General features: G+C 41.8%; 1 protein-coding gene across 2 annotated transcripts in view; it reads right to left on the bottom strand.

Annotated features, from left to right (window-relative positions):
* FAXC (failed axon connections homolog (Drosophila)) overlaps positions 1 to 24403 on the bottom strand; it is a 74878-nt gene that overhangs the window by 36350 nt on the left and 14125 nt on the right. For both annotated transcript variants that reach the window (XM_011956448.1, XM_011956447.1), the window contains 2 exons: positions 17853 to 18049; positions 7724 to 7947 (listed from right to left, as the gene is read on the bottom strand). In XM_011956448.1, coding sequence (XP_011811838.1) covers positions 7724 to 7947; positions 17853 to 18049 — 421 coding nt within the window. The remainder of the gene's footprint in view (positions 1 to 7723; positions 7948 to 17852; positions 18050 to 24403) is intronic.

The following is a 24403-nucleotide window of genomic DNA, read 5'->3' as shown; positions in this document are numbered from 1 at the left end:
CTCTGGTAGCTCAGGGCTGTGCTCAATGTGTCCACCACCAACCCTTAAGTCCCTCAAAAAAGCTCGGCACACTGTTCAAGGCATGTGTGTTTAACCACCCAGTCCTAAGTCAATGGAATTACCCTTCTGCCTGAATTCTAATTATTACAAGTATACGCTCTTCCTAAGGTGTCTAACAACAGAAAAGTGGCTGAAAATAACGTTGCAGTTTCCACTTGCACAACCCATTGCTATTTCTGATCCTACCTACTATTAAATACATTTACAAATTTAAATTTTGTGCTCAGAAAGTACTCCTAACATCCACAGATCCTGGAGTCTATGCTTGGCTATCTGCTAACAGCATTCTGACATTCACTCATTCTTTTCTTCATTCATCCAGCAGATATTTATTGACCACCAGCAGTCCACAGCTGAGCCTCACAACTGAAACTGTATTTTTCTTATTCTCCCTCTATATGACTATATCTCCCAAACCAACTCTATTTACCAATTATTCATCCACTCTTCCCATGAGGTAACTGCTGTGTCACCACCCGGGATCTATAAAAATCCAATTAAAAGCAAAGAAACATTAGGCTTTAGTAGTCTGTGCTGCCTCACTATGAACAGTATCACCAAACCCAGCCGCCTAGCACCCTGTACCCCACCCTGAGCTTCAGGGGTCAGTAAAGAGATCAAGAGAAGAAACTCAGGCCCAGTTTTAACCCACTCACCCCCAACACGCAAGGCGCTGCCCCGTCAACATTCCTGAATAGCTCTGAGCTCTGGAAAACTTTATGAAAGCTGCTTTGCAGAAGCATCAAAATCTAATCTTGTGTTGGTGCTCAGAGAAACTTGAGAACCACAAGATAAGGTGTATAAAACCACAGAAAGCGTTTGACAACAACCCAAGGCACGCTCCCCAGAGGGTACCTCTTCTACATTTGTTAACCTACTCATCCCCCTCCCTCTGCGTATTTCCTACAAGAGCCCAGCCTTGTCTTTAGATTCTGACCTCACTGAGGCCAGTTCTCTCTTTCTCAGCATGCCAGAGTCATAAGAGGGCTGCAGTGTGGCATCCGCCTTTGCAAGGTTTTTGACCTACACTGCAAGGCATAATTGCACCCATATTTTCTCTACCTTTCCCTCAACACATGCCCGTCTCTGAATTTCCCTGACTCTGCTATAGTCCATCTGCTCCCTGAACAGCATCAACACCGCTTGATAGTATAGGCTTCCCAATCTGGAGGGATGGAACCCCAAAGGCATTTCTGGGTAAGAGCAACCTACAGATTTTCTATGAGTAATCACAAAAGCTTAACCCTGCTGTTCTTTGAGAATATTTTCACCTTCCATGTATTATTTAACTCTGAACTAAGTGATCACCCAAATATCTATATACTTGGAAAACAAAGTTGCTTGTTTTATTCTACAGCAAAACACAGTCATTCTGAAAAGCAAAACCACACTGTCATTATACATGCTTAGGAAGCTGACGTGAAGCAGCAAATGATTCATTTTTACTGACTTTAAAGGGAAGCACTACTTTGCAACTCCCTACTCTTTATTACAGTCAAGATCACATTGACGTTTACTAAAATAACTAAAAAGTTTGGTTCTTAAAAATGTGTTGGCCGGGCGCGGTGGCTCAAGCCTGTAATCCCAGCACTTTGGGAGGCCGAGACGGGTGGATCATGAGGTCAGGAGATCGAGACCATCCTGGCTAACACCGTGAAACCCCGTCTCTACTAAAAAATACAAAAAACTAGCCGGGCGAGGTGGCGGGCGCCTGTAGTCCCAGCTACTCGGGAGGCTGAGGCAGGAGAATGGCGTAAACCCGGGAGGCGGAGCTTGCAGTGAGCTGAGATCCAGTCACTGCACTCCAGCCTGGGCGATAGAGTGAGACTCCGTCTCAAAAAAAAAAAAAAAAAAAAAAAAAAATGTGTTGATCCGGTGTCAACAAAGACTAAAAAATAATGACTCCTCAAGCCATTTTCGGACTCAATAAAATGCTGTAGACTAGCCAAAAAAAAAAGTGGAAGAAAGGCATATTACATTTTTTATTAACCAAGTGAAGTTTGCTGGAAATCAGGTTGTTTTTTCACTTCCACTTACAAATTCCATTTACCACTTCGCTCCTTCAGAAGCAGCCCCAAAAAAGAGATCATTTCTCCTTAAGCATTTCAGCCTAGAGACTAGGCAGCAAGCCTCGTGATGAAGGGCACAGCTTCAACTCACAAGGCTCAGGATCTCTAAATCAGTGATAATGCTCCACATATAAATCTGTACTCTGCTTTCAGGGGCAACCTAATCAAATGTACTTAAAAATCACTTTGACGACCACATTTTAACTTGCCAGTGGAAGTTGTGGCAATTTTAGAAAATGTTCTAAAGAAGTCATCCTGACATAATTTAACTTGTGTACTTTACAGCACAATTCTTAAGAAACCAAGGTAGTAGTCAGGTCAGAAAACAGCAGGGGCCTTAGGTCTGACAGCCTGGATTTGAATCCTGGCATCACTTGTTAGTGGTTGTGTGACTGTTGGCAAGTCATTCAACCATTCTGTGCCTCGTTTTTCTTATCTGTCAAATGGGTGGTGTTCCTTTGACTTTGTACTAGAGTCCATCTTCCATTCATATTTTGTATCTCATGGCCACAGCTGGGGATCTCTGTGTTAATATGGGACACAACTATACAATTCTTATTTTCATTATCTTATTTCCCATCCACGTCAAGGTCACACCTGTAATCTATGTAAGACTGATAACAGAAATATTAAAAAAGGCAAAAGACAGAGCAGGGTTTTGTCTGATAAATCTTCTATCAGTTTTCCTGGCACCAAGTGTGATACCCCGCACACAGAATCACATGGTATAGAATATTTAAAAATAGAAGAAATGGAAAATACATATGTATAAATATGTATATATAGATGATTCAAAATTATGCATAAAAATATTGGAAAGATATGCACCAAAATGGTAACAGTTGTTAGCAATGGGTTAGAAGATTACAGCAACAAGGAGTGAAGGAGGGATGGGAAAAATATATTTTTTAAAAATTGTGGTGACTTATTTTCCTTCCTTATACTTTTTTGAGCCTTCCCAAATTTCTACAATAAATTCTAAAATCAGAAAAAAGATCTTTGTTACATAGACATTTTTCCCAGATAACAATGTTTGCAATGAAGTTGTGTTACATACAAAAATCAGTGACAGTGATTATGAGAATAACTAATATTTATTTAGCACTTCCTGTGTGCCAGGCCCTGTAGTAAGTACTTTACAGAAAGCATTTCGTTTAGTCCCCATCCTCTGTGATGTAAGTATTGTTCTGATCCTCATTCTGCAAATGAAACAACTCAAGTTATTTGTGTGAAGTCAAAAAGCTGGCAAGCAGTTACGCCCGAGATGTGAACCCAGGATCCGACTCCAGGATTCCCACACCCATATGCCAGCCACTAGGCTTCCTGCCTCTAGCCACACTGGTTCCCAAAAACCTCACCTTTCTGTTTTTGATTTTCATATCTTCTTTGCTCTTTATTGACTCTCATCCCTTTTTGGTAGTGTTCAGAAATAAACAGTGTATGCATTTCTGGCATGTGGGGGCAGTCAGGCAACCACTACACATAGTTCTCTGCTGTAAACACACACACCTTCCCCAAGGGGAACATGAGAACATGAGAATTAAAAAGCAAACCCTCCAACTGTCAGCTCTCACAGCATCACGAACCTCTCCTTCCAGACACTGGTCACGCCTGCTCTCCACATTTGCTTGCTGTTTGATTACTTCTATATGCCGACCACTTTTCAGAGCACTTTGCATGCATTACTTTTCTTCTCACCATTACTGTTCCTACTTTACACAAGGAAACTCAGGCCCAGAGAAGTCAAGAGACTTGCCCAAGGTCTTAGAGTTGGGGTTTGAGTTCTGGAGTCATCATTCTCCAGTCAGTGAAGAATGAAGGCACACTTCTCCATTTTCTAAAAAAATGTTCTCTTATTAGGATTGCTTCATTTTATTTCTGTAGGTCCTGAATATTTCATATAAATCATACTTCTAATATTTTTAAATTATATTTTCCAACTAGTTATTTGAGATACTCAAGAAAACTTGTTTACATGTTAGCTTTGTATCCTTCATAAACTTACTGAATTTTCATTAACTGTAATAATTTTAGTTGATTCTCCATTATATCAGCGACATGATCTCCTAATTTCTATAAATCCTAATTTTGTCTCCTCCTTTCCAATATAAAGATATCTTTTTTCATGTTGTACAACTACATTGTCAGAACCCTCCCAAAACTACATTAAATAATAGCGAGGAGCAGGCATCTTTGTTTCGAATTTATTTAACTGGGGATGCTCCGAGTGACTCAACATTAAGTCTGACACCAGTTGTTGGCTTAATATAATACCCTTCCATCGTGTTCAGCAACTAGTCTTTGAATCCTATTTCGCTAAGAGTTTTTATCAGGAATGAATACTGAACTTCATCATCAAATGTGTTCCCAGTACTGAGATAATTATGACTATCCTCCTAACTATTCATCATAGTATTAATGTATTTTATATCATAAAACCATATTTTCTATTCTAACTCTACCTGATTTGACTGTAGAGTTTTTTTCATATATGAAAATAAAAATTAGCTAATTTTATTTGATGTTTTATGTAGTCTGAATTTCATTTATTTTAGTTTGAATTAAGTTACAATTTTTAAAACTACATCCATAGCTATTCACTGTCTGTCTCCTGTCTCTCTTTACCACCATCCACCAGGCCTAATTCATCCCCTACAATGCCAACAGAGCTGCTTTTCTAGATCACACATGTGGCTCCTTCTCTTTTATTCTCAGCAATCTGCAACATCACCATGTTTCTGTATTATAAAGTACACATCTTTTAGCACGGTAATTACTGTCCTTTATAAGACTGCCCCCAAACTATCTTTTAATCTTCATTTCAACCATGATTCCCAAATGCCACTCACTTGGGATTCCTTTCCTCATGATTTTCCCAAAAAGTCCTTCCTTATTTTCTTCACTGGGACAACGCTTTTCTTTCTTGGGCCAACACACTGCCACCTCATCTATGGCCCTCCCCAGTCCTCCCTGCTGTTTCATCCCAGAGCACCAAGTACAGGTCTCTGTCGTGGGACTTGCCCCGGCCTGACTTGTGCAGTTCCTCATTTGGAGCAGAGGTCAGCAAACTTCTGTGAAGAGTCAGATGGTGAATATTTCAGGCTCTCCAGGCCTCATGTGCACATTTCTGTTGCATTTTTTCCCTATGCTTTAACAAAGTAAAAACCATTATTAGCTCACAGGCCATACGAAAACAGGCCACCAGGGATCAGCAGTACTTTGCCTCTCCTGGTTTACAGGCTCATCACCCACTGGACTATAAGCTGACTGAGACAGGGAAATCTCTAACCCATCTTCTTTTCCTTAGCTCCTGGCACTTCGGAAATGTTCAAATCGCTGATGTTGATTGACCAGGAACACTGATAACTAATGTATCCTGATGAGTCAGATATACATCCACGGACAATTATTTCCCCAAATCTTGAGCTATTTCAACAAAAACTAATTTTGAATTTTGAGTCTCTTAGGTATCCGGGCATTAAAAATGAGCCATGTCTGTCGGGATGGCAGGGAGGTAGTTTGAATTTCACTTATTCAATAAATGAAATGAGGTTTTTGCCTCATTTAGTAAGACAAATTATGATATTCAGCCTAAGAACCTCTCCCTCCCCAAATATAGAAAAAGTGCTTCTCTTATCACAGAGTTCACAACTACACTGCCCCCTGGTCTTCACAGAATATAACACCAGCTAACTCCAACTTTTCAACTAGCCCTCTCAGCTTCTCATCCCAGAAAATTGTCCAGACTTTTGATGCTGTTTTGAATACTTATCATGTATCCAACCTAGCTATCAGTGATTCCTTTTCCTCCCATCTCCTGAAAACTGGGGAGAAAGCATTGTCTAAATCGTTAATCGCGAGAGAAACAACTGTCAGTCACCATTATTATTGGTATCACCCTGCTTCCTGATTCTCCCAACCAGAAATGTCCAGAAAGGTGAAGGTCACCCCTCTCTGGTTAAAAAAAGCCACACTGTTAAAAATTGTTAAAAATGTGTGGTGCTTATGGCATAATTTCTGTCACAATTCCAGGGACTCAATTCCTTGCTTACTGGGGCTCACAAGAGCATGGGCTGGTGAGGAAGGGGAGGAAGCCAGGAACAGACACAGCCATTGTTAAGGAGAAATGGCCTAGTTGTGAGCCTGGTTTCTGAGGCCAAGAGTCCAGCATTAAGTTTCCAAAGGAATGAGGCAAATTTGAGGTTAATTCCATTCACATCTACATCAAGCAGGTCTACCTGGTCCCAGTGGAGCAAAACAACAGAAGGCCTAGACAACGTCAATTCTGCAAGCCAGACAGAGCTTTTGAAGGAGTCCAGCCAGTATCAAGCCCCCACCCCCAGAACATAGCTCCTGTAACGAAGCTAGCCAAGAGCTGGATGTCGTGCTGGGATCTGCCCTCTGCAGGCTGGGGTTCAAGGAAGGACCCCAGGTCTAGCAACTGTCTGAAATGTAGAGCAGAAAGATGCAGTCAGAGTGGGTCACTCTGCAAGGGGCAGGTTATACCCAGCATGGCTTCCAGTTCCTAAGGCATGAGGTGGTCTTCAACAAATTCTAAACTCGATTTCCTAGCAGAGGTGAGGTACTTAACGTGCTCTAGAGTGAGGATGAGGGTGAATCTGGAAATTACTGCAGATGAGGGAGAGCCAGTGAAAACTTACCTTCTGCAGAAAAAACTAGTAGCCTTCAAAGGACCTGGTCAGATGGCCTAGTCACATGGAGGACTTGGCTCCTTGTACATTAGCTATCCCCCAGGAGAAGCCATTATTTCACACATAGAAGGTCCTGAATTCAATATCTGTTTATGAATTGTTATCGCTATAAATCAAGCTCTGCCCAGTGAAGAACCACATCAGCCCAGGCCACCTCAGCCAGCCAGGGGATCAAGAGTGCATCATTCTATTCCCAGCCATCCTCACCAGCTCACAGATACACACTGCTCTCTGTGCTTCTCTTTTAGTGGTTTCCCAAATAAAATGATATCATTGTGTGTGATAAATACAAAATCAGGGTTAAAATGTGCTCGTAATAAGAGGACTAGGAATATGAAGAGGAATAAGAGGGGTGAGAAAATGACAAATGTTCCACATATACAGGGAATGGATCAGAATCAGCGCTGTCAGCAGGTCTCTCAAACTCTTGACGTCACTGGGTACACTGTTGAACCTCTGAGCAGTTTGTTCCTAAAGCAGCCTGTGACCCTGACCCGTTTATAAACAGAAGTGCTGCCTTGCTCAAAATCCCTGTTTTCTTACAGCACATTCAGAAATGCCGCCTTGCTCAAAATCCCCGTTTTCTTACAGCACATTCAGAAATGCCAGCATCACTTGCAGCCAGGTGGTGAGGCTGAAGTATGTTCCATACTCTCTTCACACGGGCTCACCATGCTAAAAACAGTCAAGTACCAGTGATTAAGTAGAAAGACACATGCTTTTGAAAATTAGAGGATTTGGTTAAATGTGGGGACTGCAATCTACACATGGAAGCAAAGAAATCAACCAAAATTAAAACATAAATTAGTGAACCAACAGTGCTTTACTAATCATGCAAAAGGTAAGAATAGCAAATATAGAATAGAAGGTGTGGTACATTACCCAAAAGCCCTGCTAAAGACCGCATGTCCTTCTCCATCAGCATGTAAATCTCTTCCTCGGAGAAGCGGCCAATGCCGTGGCCGTGCATCTCGCGTTTCACAATTCCTTTCGTTATGTGGCACACGACCCACCTCAGCAGGTTGCTGAAGGGACCACCACCACTAAGAGAGAGCATCTTCCGGGTCTCATTGAGATTGTCCACCCACTGGCAATAAGCTAATGTCCTGGAATTGTGTGGAAACAAGTTACTACTGTGCATCAGGTACATATCAGCTCCACAGGGTCACTTTAGAATGAGTCGTTCAGAATTTAGTACACTCTGGAGGAACTGAATAACTGCAACTTTAATCAAGAGCAATCTGCATGGCAGATATCACAACAGGCTCTAGTCAATGCCTAGACTTAAGGGGTTGTGGAAGAAATGGGAAAAAATCCAGATAAAGATGCCATGAGATCTTTCCTGGTACCCACCCTCAGACCTCTCCCCTCCCCTCTCAGTGCCATGTTTCTGCCTTCTCTCACGCAACCCCACAGTAGAAACCCACTTGAAACAAGTAGAAACCCACTTGAAAAGTCTTTGAGTCAGGAGAGTGAGCACTCATGGGGGCACAGAGCAGGAGGCAGTAGTGACAGGGGTGTTGGCATCATTCTCTTTCCTGAGCAAAAGGATGGTTCCACAGGTTTATGCTTGGTGTTCATTAATTAAGCTGCACATTTCTGTTTTGTATACTCTGCATGTGCATTTTACATTTCATGATATAAAAGAGTTAAAAAAAAGAAAAGAAAGAAATTTCTGAAAGAAACCTTTTTGCCTTTTTAAAAAAAGATACAGGGCCTTGCTATGTTGCCCAAGCTGGACTCTAACTCCTGGGCTCAAGTGATCCCCTGACATTAGCCCCCAGAGTAGCCATGACTACAGGCATGCACCACCACACCCAGCCTTTTTGCTTTTTTGATAGCACATTAGGGAGTAAGTGCACCTGTCCATCTTTACTATAAATTAAAATATTATGCAAATGATTTGTTCTCCAAGAAAATCAACTCTTTACCTCAGTTTGTTCTCAAGAACTCTAAAGGGAACACAACTGCTAATGGAACTTGGCTGAATCCTTTTTCCTGTCTAGGTGATCCTAGTGGTAAACTTGCTCATTCAAGTGCTCCTGAAAACAGTGTGATCCGTATGGAGGGGCCAGCAGCTGTTCACTGTTCAAATATTTTGCTGGCCACCACACCCAGGTCTTTGCTGATTTTATTCTCCAAACGGCAAGAATTTTTGTTTGTTTGTTTGTTTTTGTTTTTGTTTTTGTTTTTTTTGAGACGGAGTCTCACTCTGTCGCTCAGGCTGGAGTGCAGTGGCCGGATCTCAGCTCACTGCAAGCTCCGCCTCCCGGGTTTACGCCATTCTCCTGCCTCAGCCTCCCGAAGAATTTTTTTTATGGCTAATAGTGTTGATAGATAGAAACTCAAAGGGTTTTCTACCAAAGGCTGAAGAGAATGTAGCTGTGTGGGAGTACAGGCATAAGACATTTTCATTTTTCCTCCCTGATGAGTAATAAAAGATGTATTGGCAATCACCTCTACTCTTAGTACTGGCTGATACAGCAGTAAAGGCCACTTCAAAAAATTCAGAAGCCAGGTGTGGTGGTACATGCCTGTAGTCCCAGCTACTCGATAGGGCAAGGCAGGAGGATCGCTTGGGCCCAGGAGTTTGAGGCCGACCTGAGCAACACATAGTGGGACCACTGTATCAATAAGCAGAGGGTGAAGGTGTGCACATGAGGAGCGTCAGCTGCCGGACAAACTGCAATCAATAAATAAAAATTTAGAAATAAAAAGAAATTCATGCAATTGGAAAGTGGCACAGCCAGAATGCTGCGTTTTTTTTAAGGTTTTTTTTTTTTTTTTAAATCAAAGGGCTGAAAAATATTTTGAGAGAGAACTCAAGGAATGATAGTAAATCACGGCTACAATGAAATGCTGTTTTCCACCTCAAGGGTAAAAAAAAAGGCATTTTGATCATTTTATATAGTTCTGTTCTGTAAGGGTTCTCTGTTCTAAAAACAAATAAAATAAGGAATAGATTTCTCTAAAATTGCTGGATTCCTGATTTTTACCAAAAAGTCTTACAGCCAATTTCAACATACTCCCTGTGCAGTAGCCATAGCTGTTCTTGACCACCTTGTTAAAAGAATGCCCACAAATCTGATTAGAAAGCTTTGTGTGCCTCTTTCAGTAAGTCTCCCAAAATAAAGTACTAAAGAATCAAGAAATAGTTTTTCCCCAAAACAGGAAGAAGTACATCACAATAGTGACTAATTAATGTGTATAGTCAGAGCATTCCATTGATTTTTCAATACAGAATATCTCTCATTTTTTCTAGTAAATTCTATATAGACATGGAAACGAAATGCTTTCCTACTTACTCCTTTTTTCACACCTGCAGTAATTAAGGTGGCAATTTTCACATTCCATTAGAATAATTCAGCACTTTGATTCTAATTGTACTAGGTCTACATTCACAAACAAAAGAGTTACACAACCTTTTACCATTTTGGAAGTCAATGGTCTTAGGATAAAACTAAATCACTCTAAATTGAACATGATCAAGTAATAATAGCATATGAAAAGCATCTAAAGTGTAAAAATGCGGAATGTGTGGCTCTAAGCTGACAGGTTAGAAGGGGAAAAAAATCCTTTGTAGACAAATTACACAGGTTTGATCATAAGCGTAACTGATCAAGCTCACCGGGCAGAGAAGAGGGTGAAGGTGTGCACATGAAGAGCGTCGGCTGCCTGACGAACTGCAAGAACTTCTGTAAGGGGCACGTGGGTACAGGCTGCATTTGGGGAAGCCCGGAAGAGGTGAGGCTGGAGGCGCAAGAAAGGGCTAGTCAGGACAGGCCTGAGGAAAGGGAGCTGAACTTTATTCCAAAAGGAAAGGTTAACTGCTGGAAGGCTTTAAACAGACAAGAAACATAGTCATATTTGTGGCAATGTAAAGGAAGAACTGGAAGGTGGAGAAAATGCTGGCACGAAGGCCAGTTATCAGACCAGGCAAGAGATGATGCACTGCGTGAGGCAAAGGTAGAAGGAATCCATAGGAGAAACACTGCGACAGAAGGAAAAGAGTCTACTGGACTACAATGGATGTAAAGATTTATGGGTAAGGAGAAATTAGGCATTTTCTCCTAAAATGATAGTTTGAGTGGATGGTAATACCATTAACCAATACTAAATTGTACAAGGTAGAATATATTTGGATGATGAAAGATTAGTTAACCTGTAGCATTTGAAGCTCCCACGGAACCCCTAAGTGAAAGATGTCTAGAAGGCTGAGAACTCAGGAGATAGGTTGAGACTCCAGAGAGAGAACTGGTGAGCAAGGGCATGTTGGTGGTGGTTTAAAAGCTGTGAGAGGAGATGAGGTCTCCTTAGGAAGTATCTAGAGTGTTGAGGAAACCACAGTTCAAGGGCAAGTTAGAAGATGTGAAGGCCAGGCTGAAAGAGGCAGCTTGGAGAGAAGTAGGGGCATATTTCTCTGTGCTTCAGAAAGACAGAGTGTTGTAATGGGTGAGGGGCTACAGAGTTTAGAGTTCCTGTCTGATGACTTCAGCTTCCTCCACAGCATGGGAAATGAGGGCGCACACACAAGGTGAAAACATTGCAGTGTAGAGAGTTTTAGGAGCAGCAGGCACGAAGGGAGAGGCAGCTGTTCTGTTCTTGGCAGGGAGGAGTCTCCGCCAGTGCAATGGTGTGGGGTTCTCTACCTGCAGCAGGCTGAATGCAGGACACAGAAGAAGAAACACTGGCTTGATTCAGAATTTCACAGCTAGAAGTAACTTCAGAAACTGGTCTTCCTCTCTTCTCCTTCTATCTTGCTCTTGATTTTTCTTCCTCTCTTTCACTCTCTGTGCCCAATATGATCGACCAGTGTCAGGGAAGAGAAGTAAACGAGGGTCAGGCAGGTCTTTAAGGGCTGAGGCCAGTGAAATGTGTATAAACTTTAAATACCAAAGAAAATATTTGCTTCACAGATTCCTAAATCAACTACCACACATAGAAGACATCACATGGTATATGTTTCCATGTTATTGCAAACAAGAATCCACCTCCTCTCACAGCCAAGGTTCTTGAAAACTCTGTTCACATGGTAGGAGCCTCTATCCCAACTACTCCACCAAAATCACTCTTGTCCAAGTCAACAGTGCAACATCTAAATAAACCATCTTTCTATATTCTCGCACTCTCTAAGGTATCTGACACTATTAGCCTCTTTCTTGGAACATCCCCTTAGCTTAGACCTCTACTGTTTTTCCTTCCACCCCTTACATATTCCCAGGATCTCTATCTTCATTCCTCCTATCTTCCTACTCCACACTCGTGGAGCCATCTAACTCACACCTATTACTTTACACTCATGTCTCCCATACCCAGCCCTCTCTCCTGAGATCCATGGATCCTATGTGGAAGACCCTCAAGAACTGCAAACCAACATTTCCAAAATTGCACTCATCATCTTTGTTCCATTCAAACCTGATTCTCCTTGCCCAAGCCAGAATCCCAGGAGTTATTCTTCACTGCCCCCTCTCCCTCACTCCTGACAGCCAGTCACCCTGTGAATTTGCCCTTTCTCCAACTCCATAAACACTGCAGTTCAGCCCTTCATTATTTCTTAACTACAAGGAACATGGCCTCCTACCAGGTCCCCTGACATCCCCTCAAGGCCCTTCAGAAATCCATTTGCTCCGGTGTATACAAAGAGCTTCCTAAACACAAACCTAATCATAACACTAATGCTTCTTAGAGTCATTCATTAACTCTCCACAGCTCCTTTGTATGGCATGCCAGCCCCTCCCCCAGTCTAACCCCTCTATGACCTGGCCCTTCTCGGGCCCCATCTCCCAGCACTGACTCCCATGCACCCTATGCACAAGCCATAGAGAATTACATGAACCTCCCTGCTATAGACTGAACATTCATGTCCCTCTAAAATTCATGTGTTGAAATCTAACCCCTAGTATGTTGGTATGTGGAGGGACCTTTGGGATATGATTAGGTCATAAGGGTGGAGCCCTCATAAATGGGACTAGTGCCCTTATAAAAGAGACCCCAGAGAGCTGCCTTGCCCCTTCCACCATATGAGGTTACAGTGAGAAAGATGACCATCTATGAACCAGGAAGCTGGCCCTCACCAGACACCAAATCTACTGATGCTTTAATCATGGACTCACCAGACTCTGGAGCCATGAGAGATAAACTTCTGTCCTTTATGAGCCACCCAGTCGAAGGTATTCTGTTATGGCAGCCCAAACGGCCTAATATACTCCCCAAATGCTTCCTTCTTTCCTCTAAATTTCTGCAGATGTTGCTCCCTCTGCCTAGACATCCTAATCTTTCCCTACCACCAGCCCCTTCATCTGCCACTCCAACTGTCCTTGGATTCCATTTTGACAATACCTCCTCCGCAAAGCCTTCCCCCCTTCTCTCCAGTAGTAGCTGGCTGCCTTCCCTTGGTTCTTCAAACCCTTCTCCAGCACTAACCACTGCAAAGGCTTGATGTCTCCCTCCAGCCTTTGAATCACTTGATAACAAGTGTACATACCATCCTGGCCACTAACATTCATTAAGTTTGCAGAAATAATGAATTATTGATTAAACGAAAAAAGGCTTTGCTTTTGAGCCAGCTACTGCTAAGTAGTGTTTCTAAGGGATGACACATACATAGAAAAATGGGAAAAGAGACAAAGAGATGTGCCTATGGAAAATGAAGAAGGGGCTGCCAATTTTCTCTTGAAATCCACAGCTCTTCACTCTCCACTGGGAGGAGGCCCATTGCAAAAGGAATCATGAATCATTAACAGCAGAGGACAGGGAGGGTCAATTTGGAAAGCAGACAAGGCTTAACAATTAATCTATCATTTTGAGAATCTATTTCAAGAAGTTGAAATACTCAATTTCCTTATCACAACGAATGTATCTAATCTCTTCTGCAAAAATGGGGTCAAAGAGATTTTTTTAAAAGACTATCTTAGAACAGAGGAACAAAACGTGCTCAAAAATGTTTAAAGGTGAACAAGAAAATAGTCAAAGAGAAGCTGACCCCTGATATTTTAATGAAGATATCACACATTATAACTTAATACCTGGCCCATGATAGAAATGAATATTTATTAAGTGGGAACCCATAACAAACTCCAATCTGATGACTGAGTATCAACACCTGGACTTCCAAATCATGAGCACGCCTTTCTCTGCATAGGGCTACATCCTTGCTTTCTTTTGCTTATACTCTGAATATCTACTCAAGAACATAGGAGCATATGATATGTTTCTGTAGTTTCACCAAGTTTCACAAGCATTAGATCAACCCCTCCAAACAGGGGCCCTCACTACATCTAAAACTGGGGTGGGGAGAAAAGAAAGAAAAGGAGAACATATGAACCAAGCTATCATCAGAAAGAGTAGTCTCTTGGCTTTTAGAAAAGATCTTCTTGGTTAAGTCAATTCATGAAAGTATCCCATCTCCTGAACTACACTCAAAATTTTAAAATTATGGCTAACCTAGAAGCGAGCTTGAATTCACTGTTCTTATGCCTGTGTGTGTGCGTGCGTTCACGCACACGCATGTGCACACACACACAGGCATTAGAACAATTAATTTTTGTTAATTTTTTTAGAGACATGGTCCCACTCTGTTGCCCAGGATGTAGTGCAGTGGCGCGATCACGGCTCACTGCAGCCTTGAACTCCTGGGCTCAAAAGGTCCTCCCGCCTCAGTCTCCCAAGTAGCTGGGACTACCGATGTGTGCCACCACACCTGGCTGTTTTGTAGAGAAAGGGTTTTGCCATGTTGCCCAGGGTGATCTCGAACTCCTGGGCTCAAGGAGTCCTCCCACCACAGCTTTACAAAGTGCTGAGATTACAAGCATGAGCCACCATGACTGGCCCTAATGCCTATATTCTTATGGGGGAAAATATTATAAATAACTAGATAGTGTGAAAATGATACTCATATGGGATTGAAAGACTCTGAAGACGCTCGCTGACATCCCCAAAGGGGCAGTATGTTACAATGAAGAAGCTGTAGTGTGTGTTACCCAAAATCAGTTTCATTCCAGTAATGTGACCCTGTGTCAAGCTGACTTCTCTTTACACCAGGTTCTCTGTACTTAAGCATTCAGTAGAACAAAGGGGATTTTTTAAAACTGTGTTCACGATCTTCAATAATAGTTTTTATAATGCAAGGGGGACATCAGTGTATAGATTTCAAGTGGAAGAAAAGCCACTTTAGAGTTGAGTGTGTTTATTTGAATAGACCTAAAACAGTTTTGGAATTATGTGATGTAACACAACAATGCTAGCTTTCCACTGCCTTTGCTTTTCATAAAATCATGCCTGGGGTGTTTTTAAGGTTTCAGGCCAAAATAAACATATGAAAACTCCACATAATTGAATCTATTGAGTCAAACAAGGTAGGTTTATTAAATTTCCTCTCCTGGCTCTGTGAGTATAGACACAACCTAGGAGCTCACTGACTGTTAGAACTTAACAAGATATCATGGAAAGCTCATACCTGTAATATTTTCCTACATATTTTGGTCAGATCACTATATGCTGGGCCTCAGCTTCCACAGGTAGACATTTTGTGTGTGGCCTTGGAACCAGAAGAGGGGAGGAGGGGAGGCACCTGAGGGAAGAGTATCTGAAGATTCTCTGCCCGGGGGAAGGGGAAAGGAGGGTCTTTTCTCCATTGGGATTTAGAGCTCTCTTAAAGTCTCTTCAGGGTTTCCCCAAAGCAAGAAGTTGGCTAAAGGCTTGAGAACCTTAAGAAACAGATTTGTTTTTCCTTTTGCTACTAGGGACTAAATGGAACTGTGGGAATTAGCAGCGTTGCTTTGAAAGTTTATTAGATATGTGCATCTCAGTCAAGACCTTTCCTCCCACCTTCACTGTTTTTTCCTCAAATTAACCATTGAGAAGACATAAGCAAGAAATAATAGCTAACTCCTCCAACATTTTTCAAATTAAACAGTGAATTAGAGAAATAAAATTGTCCTTAGAAGAGTCTACATATGACCCAAACAGATCCCCAAGCCTTTGGGAATTTGCAGTCCACAAAATTAAGATCCTTTCCCATGGGGTACCACCTCCCAACTCTCGCCCCCACCCCTCACCCCGCCCACACTCCACCCCACATGGAGTATCAGCTCGGGGCTGGTGAAGGGAGAGATGGAAAGGTCAGGGAAGGATGAACTTTTAGCAGGGAATAGAGTTATATAAAATGATATGTACACACACACAGAACAAAAAGTAGTAATGTGTGGTAGCTGGAAATGTTGCTGGGTCAAAAACTTTCTAATGGGAATACATATTTTCTAAACCATTATGGAAATCAAAGAGTTGTAGCCAAAGTGACAACTAAAATGTATGGCTTTCAGCTTTTCAGACAGCTAACAAAGCGACAGCTCTGGCAATCAATGGGCCCATCAATCAAATGAGGAAGTGCCTTGGAGGGCTGATGTCGAGGGAAGGCACATGGGTCAAGTGGCCTTGTGCGGGTCCTTCCTTTCCCTTCATAGCAGCAGAACTGACTGGAGCCTAGTAAGCAAGTGTGATGGGCTCTTCGCGAGGCTTTTCTCAGAAGCTAAGTTTTTCCTGGAAGCTATGCATGTCAGACGCAGTCATGCATTCTGGTTCCACTGTGACTGCTGCACACTTTGGGAGGGGAGCCCCAGCAGTTCCCCACCACTATTACAAGGAAAAGACCAGGTTCGTTCCATGAACACTGAGTCTGATTACTTCCATACTGATCTGTACCCCTGTCTTCAGCCTCTCCCCAGCCCCCTCCTTGCTCCCCACTCTATCACCACTTTAGCAAGGAGGGGGTAGAAGTGGAGCTTAGGTCAGCCCTGGAATAAACTGGGCAAGAATCAAAAGTAAAAGGAGAAAAAGAAGAGGGTCACTTAAAATCCGAGAGATAGGAACAGCAAGTTCTCCATTTACAAAGAGAGGGAATAAATGAAATAGGGAGAGGAGGAAGAGGAAGAATCTTCTCCAATCAACCCCACACTGAGGATATCACTCAGCGGGAGAGGTTTAATAAAAGCTACTGGGTCAGCATCTGCCTGCAGATAACAATGAATGCCAAAAACGGTGGGCTTAACAATTCTTAATTTAATCTTTGGAAAAAGATAAAGTTTGCAGAAATCAAGAGAAACTTTCTCTAGCTATTGGGGTGTAGAGAAAGGTGCAGAAACTCCAGAAAATGGATGAAAGAAAAATTTTAAAAACCAGATGACTAATGAGTTTGTAAAGCAAGAACCATAACTGCTTAATAATCACATGGTACCACTGCCAGCTCAAGGCTACAAAAAACAGAACAGGGAAAACTCATCAACTCGTGTGATGCTTCAAACTTGGGGAATACAACCTAGTGCAATCAAGCCAAAGAAAATCCAGAAAGGAGTAGTATGCTTTACTCCTGGAATACAGAGAAGCTCTTGTTATCTATGGACAACTGACCCTAGGAATTTTATCTTGACTTAGTCTTCCATTCCCTCCTCTGAGTCTCTGACATAATATTACTTTAATTCAACAGTTTATACAGTATTGGTAAAAAGCCCTGAGTCCAATCAATTGAACTATCTTCCTCAACTCAGTGAGTTCTAGTCTAGATCAAGGCCCATCAAATTATAGTCCACAGGCTAAGAAGTTTTTACATTGTTAAATGGTTGACAAAAATCAAAAGAAGGATATGGTACATTACATGAAATTCAAGTTTCAGTACCCATAATAAAGTTTGAGTGGAACATGGTCATGCTCATTTGTTGGCATACTCTCTATAGCTGCTTCTGTGACAAAACAGCAGAGCTGACTAGCTGCAAAAGAGACGTACAGCCAGCAAAGCCTAAAATATTTGCTGGCTGGTCCTACACAGAAATGATTTGCTGACCCCTGGTCTAGGTAACCAGAAACTTAACGGTCATAACAACTTTGATGACTGAGCCACTCATTTCATCCGAAACTGTTAAGGTAGAAAACTGTTGAAAAGGTATAAAGAGGATCTGAAAAGTGAAACAGAACTTGAGGCTTACTTCGAAAGGACAGGGACACTCCAGAGGGGACTCACCAGTAGAAGTGCTCCTCCACCATCTTGGTCACCGCTCTGGAGATGGCTCTTTCATGAGGGCCAAGGTTTTTGTTTAAATTCACTCCAAGTTTCTCTTCCAGAAAGTCAATTATGAATTCTGTGCCAGAAACTTTTTCATGATTATATTCAATCCAAGGCATTTTCCCTTGAGCAGAGAGTTTTCCACCAAAATAATTCTAAGCAGAGTACATTTTTAAAAAGAGAAAAGCAATATTGTATTTAAATTCCACTGTATGATTAATAGAAACAAACATTCCAACCTTATGTTTGATAGTGACAGTACTATTCAAGTGAATGAACTCAGAGCATAAACTCCTAAGACAATGGTTTTCCTAGAGTAACATGGTTACTCTAGGAAAAAACTTGTTTAACCGCACATAAAGATATCACTTTATTCTCCCATCAATTCGATCATGGACTTTGGCTTATTATGGAAAAGAAAAAAAAAAAGACCCCAGGGGCAAGGGATGATGGGGGTAGGGGGTAGCAGATTGAAAGGGCTGAAATAACCCTGGTAATAGTCAGTCTAGTTTTAATGTACAAACAATTCAAAAACTCAAAAAGTGAAAATAAACCACAAGGAGGCCTGTACTGACTGGACAACTAACCAAAGACCTCACATGAAAACCAGTATCTCACACCTGAATAATAATACCACTACACTGTAAATAAACGGTTCCCCAAAATTATAATGCTTAGGTGTAACAAAGTATGTACAACAGACTCAGCTACTGTGTCTCTTAAAAAATGCAGGTTCCTGCCTGGACTTCTGGATCAGAATCCTGGGGATAGTGCCCAGAAATCTGTGTTTTTGACAAACTGTCATTGGTAGAGAGAATAATGGGGATTTGGGCTGATCTCTGCCTCCTGGTGTCTTGATATTTTATCCCATTGCTTATTCTAAAGAATAAAAGTAGGCCTAACCTCAAAAAGCGTAATTACTATTGGGGATGTTACAGGGGCTGCTGTTAGTCATACTGCCTTTGTGCAATTTAGAAAATAGAACTTCCTCTGGGTGGAAATGGTCCATTAGGTTTGCGGCTTGGCAAACAGAACTGGGTCAAGATTTCACCCCCACCCTTTGGCCAGGCACTGTTGTGCAGTGAGCAACCTGCACAACCATACATGCCTCTCTAGACATTATCCCGGATGTTAAACAAGAAAAATATCACCTACTTCTAGAAGTTGCTAATACACCTAACATTCTTGTAATCTGTATACTAAAGGTGTAAACTTACCACATACCATAGCCCCTATTTCAGATATCTCTTGATGCCATCCACATCCTCTTAACACATCCCTTTCTGGACTCTTGTCATTCTCAGATGCAATCTATCCTCCACACTGCCACCAGAGGGAACTGTTTACAATGCAAATGAGACCCAAGAAGGCCGCTGCTCAAAATTATCCAATGGCTTTAATAGCTCTAGTCTACAAACTACCCCTTTTCACACAGCAATCTAGACCCACACCCACCATCTAGCCACTGCCCACCTGCCCGGTCTCATTGGCTATCTAAGTCCCTCTGGTCTCCTGAATTCCAACTGCCCCCACCCAGCCAGATTAAGGTGTTTGCCCACCTCCCTGACTTTGTGCACTCTTCACCTTTTACAGGAATCCTTTTCTCCATCCTCTGTAAAGTCATATTGATGCTTTTTTAAAAAAAAAAAATCAGTTCAAATCTCACCTTGTTATGTAACTATTTCCCCAAGATATAACCATTATTTGCCCTTCCTCTGTGCTTCCACTGTACATTGTGTAGTCTCCTACCCTTACAGAGTAACTATTTACACATCGGGCCTTCCCTCTAGACCACCCTTTCCCCTGAGAACTTATTACATGTTTATCCTGACTACTTTTTAAAATAGAATAAAAATTGTAGAAAGTAAAAAGTTTCCTCTTCAAAGTTCCCCTTCTTGTTAACGAATAAATCATAAGTGTTAGAAATAATAGTTTCTTTAAAAGACTAACTTTCTTCAAGCCTCCTTGCTTTGTGCTAGTAACTCTTTGTTAAGTCCTATCCTATGTAACTGTTAGACGTGCTCATAGGCACGTTCCAGCTCACAGCCTATGCCTCTTCCTTATTTGGAAATGTTATTGCTTCCTCAAACCTTTCATAAGCAACTTCTTTGTTCTTCCTTGCACTTAACTATTTAGGAAAGTTTTAGGCTATTAGCAAATCAGGTATCAGTTTAAGACTGTAGTCCCAGCTACTCCGGAGGCTGAGGCAGGAGAATGGCGTAAACCCAGGAGGCGGAGCTTGCAGTGAGCTGAGATCCGGCCACTGCACTCCAGCCGGGGGGACAGAGCAAGACTCCGTCTCAAAAAAAAAAAAAAAAAAAAATTGTGAGGCGCCACTCCAGCCAATGGATGCAGGACACAGCAGTAAAGACAACCCAAATACATAAGGGATAAATATGTCTGCTTTTCCTTTGTTAGATGTGCTCCCGCCATTGTTCCATATGCAACTGAGCACCCTTTCTGCAGAAAGTAAAGATGGCCTTGCTGAGAGATCTTTTGTCTCCATGCTGACTTTCCTTCGCAGCACGGATTATCTATTTCTAACAATTTTGGTATTTCTAACAAAATTAATAATCAATTCTTATGGAAATGGAAGTTCTAGTATGTTTTCACAATCAACAATTATATTTTGATTGCTAGGTAAAAAGCAAGAGACAACATTTTAGAGACGCTCTGATTACATCTAAGTAAACATACATGAATGAAAAAGCATTAAAAAAAAAAGAGAGACTCACAAACATGTCACAAGTAATTGGGAAGACTATTGGTGAGATGCCGAGGATCTTTTTTTCCCATACATTTCAATTTTTCTAAATGTGGTTGTATAATTTTTAAAATAAAAAAAAATTTACAGAGACAGGCGTCTCACTATGTTGCCCACACTGGTCTCAAACTCCAGGGCTCAAGCAATCTGCCTGCCTCAGGCTTCCAAACTGCTGGGATTACAGGCATAAGCCACGATGCCTGGCCCAAAAAATGTATGTTAAAAATGTTGATTTTTCTTTTTTTTCCTTTTAATTTTTCCTAAATATTTTTATTTCTAAAAAATTGAGACAGGGTCTTGCTGTGTTGCCCAGGTGGATCTTGAACTCCTTGTGATCCTCCTTCCTCAGCCTCCCAAGGTGCTGGGATTACAGGCATGAGCCACCACACCTGGCCAAAAATAATTTTTCTTAACTTCTTTACATCTATTGAAGAATTCCTAGACTATTTTTATTTAAGCAATTAGACTCTGACTAATCCACTGAGGGTAGTTTCTGAAAGTAATTTTGAGAAGATAAATAGGTAAATCCTCCGTATTTTTTCCAAGCTGATGTTTCCTTCTGCTAGTCTGCCCCAGGTGAGACTGATGCAGTCACACATACGCTACATTATTAGCATGGCAGTGAAGGCCATAGGCTTTGGGTTTCAAAATCTCATTCCATCATTTATTCACTGAGTGACCCTGGACCTTCCTGGGTCTCCCTTAACCCTCCCTGGACCTCAATTTCCTCATCTGTAGAGTGGGGATAATAACCGTTGCTAGGATGAAATGAGAAGATGTGCAGTGCCTTCATCAGAAGTATTTTGAGATGAAGAACTTGAGACTCTAAGAGAGATGCCAGAGTCTTGGGACTCTGATTTGATATACTGTACCCATAGGTTTTAGGTAAATATCTATCTATTATATTCACTCCGCCCTGGAGCTATCTTGAGTCATCTTCCACTGGCTAAATTTGAAATAATTTGAGCAGTCTGTGTGGATTATGACACACTGAAGAAATCCACACACCCATTATCTATTTAGTTTTGAAGAAGAATGTCCTTATTTTTCGGAGCTGCATGTTGAAGTATTGCAGGGTGATGTGTCAGGATTTCTGCAACTTACTTTAAAATGGTTTATCAAAAACATTGTTCACAATTATAGATGCAAAGGGGGGGAAGCAAAGGAGAAGACGTATTAACCATTCACAATCTAGGTAAAGGGCATGGGGGTGTGCACTGTACTATCCTTTTGTCTGCAACTTAGAAAAAAAAAGATGCAGGAGGGGAGACAAGATCATCAAATAAATACAACATCAAAAGTTCGGGCTGACAGTCGAGGCAGAGAGCTCCAAAGGAAACAGTTTCTTTTTTCTTTCTCTTACTTAAAAAGAGTTCTTTTGTGAAACGTATGCTTCTTAGACAACTACTTATATCAAATGGTGTAGGTGTCTTTATATATGTCTGAAGAAATGTAAGGAAGAAAAGTCAAAAATATCAATTATGATAATAATCTCCAGCTTGTAGGATATCAAGTAATTTTCACTTTCCACATACATTGTTTTGTACTGTTTGGAATTTTTCTAAGGACCATATATCATCTACACATAATCAGAAAATACAGTAAAGCTATTTTTGTGTTTTTCAAAAATTAACCACATCCCTAGGACCTCCCTGTACATTGTTTGCAATTTCCTATAAGTCTACCATTATTACAAAATAAAAAGATTTTAAAATTGAACTCCCAATATTCATATCTTGATAGAGAAAAATAATAGTAACTGTGTTCAATACATTGAGCTTTTTTTAAAAATAAGCCTTTTGATTTCCTAACTAATGGTCATCAAATATTCATTCCCATTCCATTTAGGTTAAAAAATTCAAGAGCTTCTAATATAAAGTCATGATCTGAGGAACATGGCATTTTAATCTTTTTTTAAGATGGCACAGGCAAAAGAAGGGGCAGAGGGTACAGCTCCCTGGGTCCATGACAAAATATTTCTCTACCGATCAATCCAAGAAATGAACTCCCCAGCACTCCCCAGACACCCACTGCATCAATACAAATCCCACTAAGGGAACGGGAATCAGGGTACCACCAACCCCTGCAACAAAGCATCCCTTTCTAAACCACAGCACCATTTTTTTTTTTACCTAAAATCTGTCACCCCTTGAGCATCGCCCACTCCATTTATCTCCCATAGAGACCTCACAGAAGAAAAACAGCCCTATACAATTCTTTCTTTAAAAATATACTTAATAAGAAACATGATTTTGGAAGGGGTAAGCACGCCCCTTCTTGAAGACCTCTGTAATGGCTGCAGGCTTCACAGCAAGGCATAGTCCCGCTGCTCCAGTTACACTAACTACAGGTAGCTGCTCTAAAATGTGAAGAAAGGTAGATACGCTGCAGGTAAAGACAGGTCTGCAGCAGTCAGGGCTTGACGGCTTGAAGGGCAGAAAGGAAAGTGCAGAAAAGCCTGGCAGCTACTGCAGCCACCACAAACGACAGGATTATTTTATCAAAGGTGGGGGAGCACAAAAGATCTTGAAAGTAGTCAGAGACAGCAGTGCACAAAATTCAGGTTTTGGACTCCCACTGCCCCAGAGCTGTCCTGGCTAAGTGAGGCAATCTGGTCAAGAGTGATGATGGAATAGAGACAGGTAGCTGTTGAGTAGCAATCCTCTTCCTTCAATTTGAGTCTCCAAGTGACACACATCTTCAAGTGCTGACTGCCAACACCAAGCTGAACAACGATCTCTCAAATATGAGCCAATGCATTTAGATGTTGCAGGCCTTGTTTCCTCCACTGCTGTCTTCGCAAGTCCTAAGTAATCTCCCTGCTGCTCTCTCTGGACTCCCCTCATGCATTCCAGTTACCAGTTATGAAGATCCCCTTTCTAATCTCTTTCTGTTCCCAAACATCCCATGTCCTCCCTGATGCCCCAATCCGAAGTCTGGACTCGGTGCCACTTCACCATGTCCCCAAAGGACCTGCATTATAGCACTTACTAAACTAAAGCATGTCAACCATGTTGTCCCAGCATTGCCTGAGGAGGATCACTGCCACCCCCTTCCCCTCTTCTCTACAGAAACTGGCTCAAAAAGCACAGGCTATGGGGAGTCAGGAGCTGGAGGGGTAATATCATTATCGGGGCGGCAAAAGCTTGGCTGAGTGGGGAGCCCACCCCCTCCAACCTCCCAGTTGGTCTCTTACAACCTGAGGAGAATACCTCCTCCCAGTGTTGCTGCTTTGTAAGTCTAAAGATGAACCCCAGAGCTGCAGGAGCCATTTGGGGGAGTGGCAGCAAAGCAAAAGGACCAGAGTAGTTTGGGGATGCCTGAGGCTCACCTCCCTTCGTTTTTTAAATCCCTCAGATGTACAGGACCTGTGGCCTGGGCTTTAGCCCTTGTCCGGTACAAATTCCCAGGCAGAGAAGTTGGCATCCCTGGTAAAAGGAGCTCTCAAACCAAAATAACCAGATAAGTACCACTACTATGAGAAGGGCAATGCACTGAATTATATGACATGAAGCAGAATTATTGGGACAGACAAAAAAATTTAAGTAACATAACAAATATCCCCCAATGGATAAAGGAAGAGATTACTAATACAAACTAAAAGAAAACATTAAGAAGAAAAATACAAAGGTTGAAATAAAGAACACAATACGGCCGGGCGCGGTGGCTCAAGCCTGTAATCCCAGCACTTTGGGAGGCCGAGACGGGCGGATCACAAGGTCAGGAGATCGAGACCATCCTGGCT

The sequence above is a fragment of the Colobus angolensis genome, unplaced genomic scaffold, assembly GCF_000951035.1.
Source record: "Colobus angolensis palliatus isolate OR3802 unplaced genomic scaffold, Cang.pa_1.0 Scaffold418, whole genome shotgun sequence".
Taxonomy (NCBI): Eukaryota; Metazoa; Chordata; class Mammalia; order Primates; family Cercopithecidae; genus Colobus; species Colobus angolensis.
This window is presented reverse-complemented; position numbering and strand designations above follow the sequence as displayed.